This window comes from Limulus polyphemus, unplaced genomic scaffold (assembly GCF_000517525.1).
Source record: "Limulus polyphemus unplaced genomic scaffold, Limulus_polyphemus-2.1.2 Scaffold1732, whole genome shotgun sequence".
In the NCBI taxonomy this organism is placed as follows: Eukaryota; Metazoa; Arthropoda; class Merostomata; order Xiphosura; family Limulidae; genus Limulus; species Limulus polyphemus.
The window spans coordinates 213,261-223,137 of NW_013667342.1; the positions used below are offsets into that span (position 1 = coordinate 213,261).

Sequence of the window (9,877 nt, forward strand, 5' to 3'; positions counted from 1 at the left end):
TTTAACTTGACTTCAGAGTAAATGCATCTGTTCAAGCCACAACTCACATACTGATATGACAAACCAACCATGGAGACCAAGGAGCTATCCAAACAAGTCTGGGATAAAATGTTAAGAGAAAACACAGATCAGGAGATGGTTACAAGAATATGTCACAGTTGCTGATTATCCCTGTAAGTATAGTGAAGTCCTTCATTAAGAAGTGGAATGTGCTTATACCACCCATTCACGACCCAAATCAGGCTGCCCTAAGCAGCCAGGCAAGCAGGAAACTGATTAGGGATGCCACTGTAAAGCCAACAGTGACTTTGAAAGATTTCCAAGTTCCATGTCTGAGATGAGAGTCAGTGTTCATACAGACAATTTCCCGGGTGTCTACACAAAGCTGGCCTGTATGAGCAAGTGGCAAGAAAGAAGCCATTACTGAAAAAGAATCATCTTAAATGTTGTATGGAGTCTGCAACAAAGCACGTAAATGATACTGCAGACATGTGGCAAGTTTTGTGATCACATGAGACAAAAATTAAGTTTTTGGTCTAAATTCAAAGCATTACGTCAGGCACAAGCCCAACACAGCACATCACTCAGTCAACACCATCCCAACTGTCAAGCATGGTGGTGATAGCACCATGTTATGGAGGTGCTTCTCATCAGCAAGAACTAGGAAGCTTGTCAAGATTGAGGGGAAAATAGATGATGCCAAGTACAGGCAAATCCTAGAGAACTTACTTGAGTCAGCCAAGAACCTAAAACTGAGTTGATAATTCACATTTCAGCAGAACAGTAACCAGAAGCACAAGGCCAAACCCTCACTGGAGTGGTTTCAAAAGAAGAAAGTGAATGTCCTAGAGTAGCCCAGTCAAAGTTCTGACTTGAATCCAATAAAAAATTTACAGCAAGACTTAAAGATTGCAGTCCATCAATGATCCCCAACAAACTTGTCAGAATTGGAACAATTTTGCCAAGAAGAATAGGAAAAAAATACACCATCCCATTGTACAAAGCTAGTAGAGACCAATCCAAAAAGACACGCAGCAGTAAATGCTGAAAAAAGGTGCTTCCACCAAGTACTGATTTAGGGTGCTGAATATATACGCAATTAATAAATTTCAATTTATATATTTTCTGTGGAAGTTTTTCTGACATTCAACTTCCTTCACACATAACAGTATTAAGTTTGATCCTTAGAGTTTTCAATAAAACAAGTTCATTATTTGTATATCATCAAAATGTAGCATTATTGGTAGGGGTAAATACTTTTGCAAGGCACTGTAGATGCAAACAGTTACCTTTAGATTTAGTGGTTACTTTGGATAGTTTGTAAAGGGTGATACTGATGGGCCAAATGGTTTACTACACTGCTTTACTACAGCAACCCTAAACTAAAAATAGAATTATATTATTAAAAGTTATATAGTTTAAAGATTGAAAGCTGGCAGGACATTACAGGTCAATAATATTAGAAATGGACAAACTTAGATGAATGTGTAAGAAAACTTCTGCAGTTTTCATAATTTATTTTATTATTACCTCCAAAGGATAATTACTTTGGCACAATATTTCTAACCATACCAGATAGATTGAATCCAACCAGCTGATAAATATATTAACTTCCTTGGCAATCAAACAGTTTGAAGCTGTGATCTTGCTATTCCCATTTATGATACTTACCTTGATCTGCAAATCTTCCTTCTCAAGTATGTACTAGCAATTATTTTCTAGTACCTTCTAAGCTTTACTGCCAAAACTGATATTTGCCAGCGTTAATTTTGAGCCTTGGTTAAAAACTGTTGAGAAACTGCAATCAAGCTTTAGTCCCTCATTAACTCCTTAATCCAAATGTTTAAACATTTTAATACAATATCTTAAAAATTTACATTGCACTAAATGCAGTAAAACCATCTAACAATCTATCCAATAACAATTTGAATATGCAAACAGCTACCAGGGATCAAAATAATAAACAATAAAATCAGAAACTTAAATCTTTATACACACACATAAATTAACAAAGAATTCTTTGTCCAATACAATGATGAAGACTTACATCAGAGAGTGTATACAACCCATACAAGAAGGCAGAAAAGTAAAAAGTAAATCTCCATCTGAAAAAAAGAAAAACAAAAAATCATACACACATTGGTGTATTGAACACATCATTAACTGAATAATAAATGGCCTAGTTTAGTTTATGTGTGTAACAAATTGTTTAAGGCTCAAGAACACAATTCTGTAAAATATGTGTTAAAAACAATAGTACTAACTACTATCTTTAGTTCTGGGTAACTCTCTCGATTGTAGATTAAATCACAGAGAACATATTCTATTGTCACAGATACACTTAACCATTTATATAATTGAGCTTCTCATACATGAAAATTTATAAGCTTTTATTATTTCTACATTCTAGAAAAATATTAGCTTAGGCAATGTTTGTGATTACATTTTATTCTAAAGTCTACCAAAACAACTTTTAAATCAAAATGTATAGGTACTAAGAACAAATCTATCGTACAAACTGTAGGATACAAAAAAAAAGTTCAGAAAAGCTGAAATTTTATTGAGTTTGTTTGTGAAGTGCTATACATACATAATGTAATATTTGAACATAAATACACAGTTTTATTGTAACAAACTATATATCATAAACTCGTAATTATCTTCCTTATAAGAAGCATTATATTAACCTACTTATATTGTTCCTGCAACCTAATAAAATTCAACAAAAGTTAGACAATAACACAAACTTCACCTGTGTCTAATTCATAAAAACACTAATAATAATTTATAACTACATTCATAGACACAAATAAAAGTTTGCCAGGGGCATATAGAAAATTTATATATAATCATAAGGAAATTTTGAGTATGGTATATAATGTTTCAAACCACAATGCACACCAAAATCACTTTTCTTGTAAACAAACAATGCTTTTATTTCTCTTCCTCTCTTTTCAACAATACAAGATTAATGACTTGAATAAAATGTGCATCAGTATGCAGAATATTTTGGGAATCAATAAACACTGTCCCATAACAGATGCTTGCAGAAGCTTTATTTAAGGGATAGTTTTAATATGTTCAATGAAAAAGATGGAAAGCATACAGAACTTTAAATGTGAAAGCTTTTGACACAATCTGTACCAAGTTCAAACTTTCATCAATAAAATTCATGATCCTCAACAAGATTCTAGTGAAAATTAATTTTCCCTGGACAAGTATTTTAAACATACAATCATTTTAGTTATACGGTTATTTTTTTTATAAATCACCTGGTATGTATACAAGTAATATGTGTTTGTGTGTAGGGGTAAAAGTGACTATAGAGTTGTTTCATTTATATTAATAGTTTAATTTCTAATGCATGATTCAAAACAAATAATAATCAAATTGTTTTCAATTTTTGTCCTAACATTTTCTTCAGTAACCACTGTATAATCTCAACCAAACTGTATACTAATTTTTGAAAAACCTTGTAAAGATATATATATAAATAAATTAATATATCTAATACTAAGAAATACATTAATTGTCCAAAGGTGATTAAAATCAGCACAATAAAACAATAATAAACTTAATACAAAACAAAAACAATATTATAATGAGACTAAAATTCAAAATAATTCTGCCATTACCATTCCTTGTTGTCATCCTCAAGTCATAATGGATAATGTCTGTGGTTGAAATTATATCTTAATATTAAGAGTATCTGCTTTCCCACAACTGGGTGCAAACAGCAAAGGGCAGCAGGAGTTGAAATGTTGGAGATTCAAGCACTCAACTCCCAACTTTAGATAGTAGTGAGTTTTACATCGGCATAGGGATCTCGCTGATAGATGGAATATCCCCAACACGTTTGAGTTCTATGACCACATATATTATATTACATATATAAATGAGGAAGATGGGTGCTCAATTCTTACTGAACTATTTTGGTAACAGTTTATAGTTCTTTCTACTTCATAATAATTGTCTAAAGGGTAGAGGTTGGGTGTCTATTGACAAAATTTATACTAAGATGTTACTTTTAAAATCTTAAGCTCTTTAGGCTGATCTTCCATGACAGCTATCTCATTATTCATTTGCATTTTTTGGATTATGTTTGGTAGAAAGAATATCCCGAACACTTTGGGTGCTACAACCACATACATTTTAAACAATTATTTTATACTTTGTTGTCAAATGGTATAATTTTTATAGTTTAAAACTTGTTATGAAGAACGGTTTGTTTTGTATTTGAACTAAACATTTGAAATCATTACATTCATAAAAATGTCACATTCTGATGCAGAAAATAAATAATAAAATGTAATAAAAATAAAGTTATTTTATACAGAAAACTAAACTAAGCATAATCTGAGAGAAGTTCAATGGATGGATGATGCAAAGTGCACTATTAGAAGTGAATCAAGATCTAAAAAGGATTTGATACAATAACATATAAAAAAAGTGAAAATAACAACGGTTTTTAAATCCTACTCATTTTCATGTCTTACAATACCATGTAAATTCATTATTAAAATGATCTGAGGAAGAATATATTATGAAAGTTTGATTGAGACATTTTCTGAATTTCTGCTTATTTTATTTTACATGCAAAAATAATCGAAAATTGCATAGAAAAATAACACTTCTAATCCACCTTTTTGAATAAATATTCCTATCATTTCAACTATCCAGATGCAACCATAATCTAAATGTTAAAAACACTAGTTTCTATAATGAGAGTTGTACAACTCCAGTAATTCACATTACTATATCATTAACTGGAATAAAAGTATACAGAAAATTTGGTTTATCAGCAAGAACTTACGAACTTTCTGTGAACTTCGTAAGAGTAAGTGGTTTCTCTTGAACAGTTCGCTGTCTAAGCCATCTCTCAACCTTTCTCCCAGACCAATCAAGCTGCTTTGCTAAGCCTTGAACCTGTGATACCAGAAAAGAAAACTGAAGAATCATCAAAATACAAAAAAGTTTTGGTTAAGGATTTATTAGACAGTAGTAGGTTTATAGTTTGCTTTCCACAGCAAGTCTGGTTTGATATGATTAACTCAAAAACTATTTTGGAACACTTGAATTTGACTTTATCAGGTGAAGTAGATGCAAGTGTGTAAAATTTTTTCCTGTATTAATATAATCAAAGGTTGACATCTTACTAAAATAAAACAACGCCTTTAATGTTCCATTGAATTGTTTTATATTATTAACATACTAATTCTTTTAATACTTCTACCCTGGGTACCCCTTTAAACACTTTTCTGTACAAGTCACCGAGTTGCATTCAAAATTTAATCAAACACCTTTATTATCAATGTGTGTGAATGAAATTTAACATTATAATGTATGTTAAGATTCAAAGTTTTATGTTACATAAGTTTTAAATTATTATATTTCCAAAAAAACTTTAACAAATATATTTAAAACTTTGGGTTTTGTCATGTGTGACCCACAATCTAAGAAGAATTTCAACTTTCTATCTTGACTCAGATAACACCAGTCCTGTAGATGTATGCCTAGACAATTAAGTTTGCTTACTTACCTTATTGACACACAAGTTTCAAAGTTCTCTGGCTAAATGGATTAGAAACAAGTAATAAATATTGTCAACCACAACAGGTGTTATGCCCACTTTCTATACTTTTGCTTGAGCTATATAACATACATGTAGTTGCTAGATATACAAGTATAGTCATTAGAAAGAGTTCATTTTACATTATAATCCACCAAAAGTTATTTTGAAATTGGTTGTCAATTTTTGTCATCTGATAGATGTAACTGCCTTTAGTATTGTCGATTGCTTGATCCCCAATAGCACTTTTTCTTAGCTAAATATGTTATAGTTAGAGAGACAGTTAAAATGTATTTAGGTCTTACTTTTATATCTTAGTTAATTATGTATTATTTAGATTTAAAATGTATAATTGAAAGGTTTAAATATTTTATTAAATATACATCACACTTTGCATTAGTTCTCAAGGCTTAAGATATTGCATGATAGTAAGAGAATTTTGCTGAAGGCTTGTGCATCTCTGCTGAAGATATTGTAATTATGCCCCAAGGGCACTGTTGACTTTTGCCGAAATGAGTAATAAAAGGTAAAGGACAGGAAAATAAAACATTAAAAATTAACTATATGTGAAAAGGAAAAGACATGAAATTACAAGTATAACCAAAAGATCTTTTAAGATATTATACAAAAAAAGGTATGTACACTTTTTCTGTTTCTTAATTTTAATCATTTCATTGCACTGAATGTTAATGATATCTATAGTTAGTGATATGGTAGAGCAAATGAAAAATTAAATTTAAACATTTAAATTTAAAAAAATTTGATATTCATTTAGGAGGTTCTAGAGGTTATGCAAATAAAACTCCAAAACTGTAAGATGAAGAAAAGTATTTTTAAACTTAAAATGAAAATAACCTTGCACACAAACTATCAAGAGTTTGAGTGCAATTAATTACAATAGATAAATAACATATTTTTAGTACAAATATTTAATTAAAATAATGTCATTCTTTGTGTATGAAATCTTTATCATACCCAACTCCCCTCCCAAAATAAAGTGAATAGAAACCCACTTATTTTTGCAGAATTTTGCAAGTTCAACTTGTCCATTTTATAAAAAAGTTAGTCTTGTTTGTCAGTACACATGACATGACAGCATTTGATGGATTTTTATTCTGACACCACAACAGTAGAACACCTCTCGATAAAATACACAAATTTTTCTAATGTCATTTCCATTTAAATCAGACCAAAAATCCTGTCCATCTTCTGAGGAAAAAATTAGATTACAAAGTTTTCACTGACACTAAAAATGTTATGTCACAGGCATTAAAGCCAAGTACACTGATTCCATATCTTTATAGTCCTACTATTATAGGGGCTCAAAGGTGCAAACAAAGACAACAACTTAGCTTTGTATATTAGATTACTATTTACTAAAATTGATAATTTTTAGTTATTTTTCTTAAAATATAGAACAATAAATAAAATATAAATTGAAAAATAATGATTTTTAGTACTATGATGTTAAAAAATTGATTTATACTCACTCATCGGCTTAAGCCTGATTAATTTGCTCAGGTGAAGGAGGAATACAAATTAGTTTTTTATAGATATGAAAGGTACATTTCAGAAAACCAAAATATTGGTTATCCTGGTAGGTTTGCAAAATATATTGAAATCTCAGCATACCAAACAGGTGGGAGTCTTATTTTATATTACACTTTGTACATGTCAGAAATTTGAGTTTCTAATTTGTTAACCACTACAGACACTGCATGATAGGCATAATCAAATATAAACTGAGCAATATGACATGTCATATGACACACAAAAAACATATTGAGCATTTTTTAAATATTTTTCTTTTTAAAACATATTATACTATATACCAATATATATATATATATATATATATATATATATTAAAAATTTGAATTATAACTTATGTTGTGGTGCCAATTTTAATATTAACATACAATGATAATAAAGTGTTTAAATTTTGAAAAGAACTCTATAAAACGTTGTGACCTGTACCCTGTGATCTGTCCATAGTGAGAGGGTTAATGGACCTATACATCCATTACAATTATCTAATCTTACCTGTTTGAATGGTATTCGCCCATTAGCCTTGAAAGCTTTTTCTAGGACGGGATTTTCAGGAGCTCTTTTAGGTCTGGTTGCTTTTAATCCCAAATAAATTCCTACTGGCGTAAACACTAACCTACAAATACAAGACCAGTGTCATTTGTATTTCTGCTAGTAAGCTAAATATTAAACATATTCTATGCAAATAATAAAATTTAAGCTCATTTTTCCAGTTGAAAAAAAGATCATTTCTAAGCCACAAGAGGAACATTTTTAAACAGCATTTCCCCAATGTTTCCCACAAAAAAATAATTTACAGAATGTATGTAATAACAATCTGTTAAATACAGCATAAATTTATTCTTTTTTAAGTCTTACATATCATTTCATATGTTAACAACAAATAAATATGCCATCACTCTTTTTACGTAAACAAAATACTAATTATCATTCTAAATAAACTTAATGTAATTATATATGTAATCAGATTCAACAGATGTATTTCTAACTTTTGAAACATAAGAAAAAAAAAGGTGGTAAAATGCCAGTTGAGGTCACCCTTCAAATAAATAAAATATTAAGTAATAATAATAATAATACAAATATATTTCTTCTACTTTTTAAACCAACTTAAAGCCCTTCACATCTACTTATCTATTCAACAAACTTTAAAAAAATTCAATTTCACATCACACACCAGTGATGCCACACAATCAGGCAAACCATTACACAGTTTTATAGCTCTCACCAATAATATTGTCTTAAGAGCAAACCTAAATCCAGACTTCCAAAGCTTAATCCTATAAATTTTAACAAGCTTATAAAGGTAATTTCCAAGGATAGTTAACTTTATAAGTTAAAAATAAAAGCATTCTTTTTGCAAAATACAGAAAAAGACAAAGATTTTTCAAACATATTAACAAATATAAAGAACTATATACATATTAGGTTCACAGTCTATGTCATACTGGATACATGTCATTCTTAGCAATTTAGTAATTTTTAAACTTTATTTTTATATCGGTTTCATTCCATACCTAACAGATTACATATATATTTGATATTGTATGCTGTATTTTTGTATAATTACTAATATATGTATTGTTATTTTAGAAGTGTCTTAAGCTGAACATTTCCTTCTTGTCAAATCCCTAATGTCAAGACTACCAAGCATTCATCATTTTTTTGTTTTTAAAATATATAATAATCAACCATTCATCTTGTGTAAATCAAATTGATAACCAAACAATTAAAGCACATTTTACTATCACTGATAATTGTAATAATGTTATTTCAAAAATATCACAACTTCAATGAGAAACAATTAAAGTAGCACTGACCCTTAAAGAATGCCCTCAATATTTCAAAAATCACATTTTTGAAATTCAGCCTAAGTCAAAAGTTTAAGCACTTTGCTACATAAATAACTCATTTTTGTCTTAAAATCTTTACTAATGAACCTGTAGTAAGTGATTAAAAATAAAAGTCTAGTTTGTTTTCATTCCATTTCCATAGCTTGTTAACATTGAAGTCAATTTGCAAAGTTTCACATTTTTATCATTCCTTAGTAAAGTTATGGTGTTAAAACAGTTTATGTTATGTATTTCTTTATCCCTGCCACATTAATTATTCATATGACATGCATGACTGAAAGTGTACTTTCAGAGATTGTGACATACTTAACTTTTAACACTCTTGTTGTAAAAACTAAATAACCATTAAATATTAAATCACTAAATCAACTAAATAATAACTTTTAAACTGAATAGTCTTGTATATCAACAGTACAACTTGTTTAACCATATCACCAGACTGGAGATATGGTGGAAAATACTTCTTTACATCCAGTGCTTGATACAACCCACAAACAGCAGACTATTAAAAGTTTGCTCCTTGAATCACGTAAATTTTTCCAGGTACAGTATATCCCCTGTTTACCTCTTACCAGTAACAGTCTGAACTAAAATGAAGAGTGAATAAGCTTTAGTCCATTTCGTCAATTAATAACAACTATCATATTGATTACTGTTATAATCTCATAACATTATACATTTATATATATATTTATTATTATTTTTATTATATTGACTTTTCAGCCACGTGCACTCATGTTACCATATCCAATAATATAAAACTGACCTTTAGTCTTTACAAAGTGACCTGTCTTGGCTGTGTTTTAGTAGACCAGTATTTTGTAAAATACAGACACATTTCAATTACTATACACTGAGTGGTCACAAGTAAATAGTCACCTAATTTTCGTCATTTAACTGATTTATG

At 29.6% G+C, this 9,877-nt stretch overlaps 1 protein-coding gene across 1 annotated transcript in view; it reads right to left on the minus strand.

Moving 5' to 3' along the window:
- Positions 1-9,877, minus strand: part of LOC106464745 (ceramide synthase 6-like) — a 49,278-nt gene that overhangs the window by 35,926 nt on the left and 3,475 nt on the right. The window contains exons 2-4 of the mRNA XM_013924902.2: positions 7,613-7,733; positions 4,814-4,926; positions 2,048-2,105 (exon numbers count right to left, since the gene is read on the minus strand). Coding sequence (XP_013780356.1) covers positions 2,048-2,105; positions 4,814-4,926; positions 7,613-7,733 — 292 coding nt within the window. The remainder of the gene's footprint in view (positions 1-2,047; positions 2,106-4,813; positions 4,927-7,612; positions 7,734-9,877) is intronic.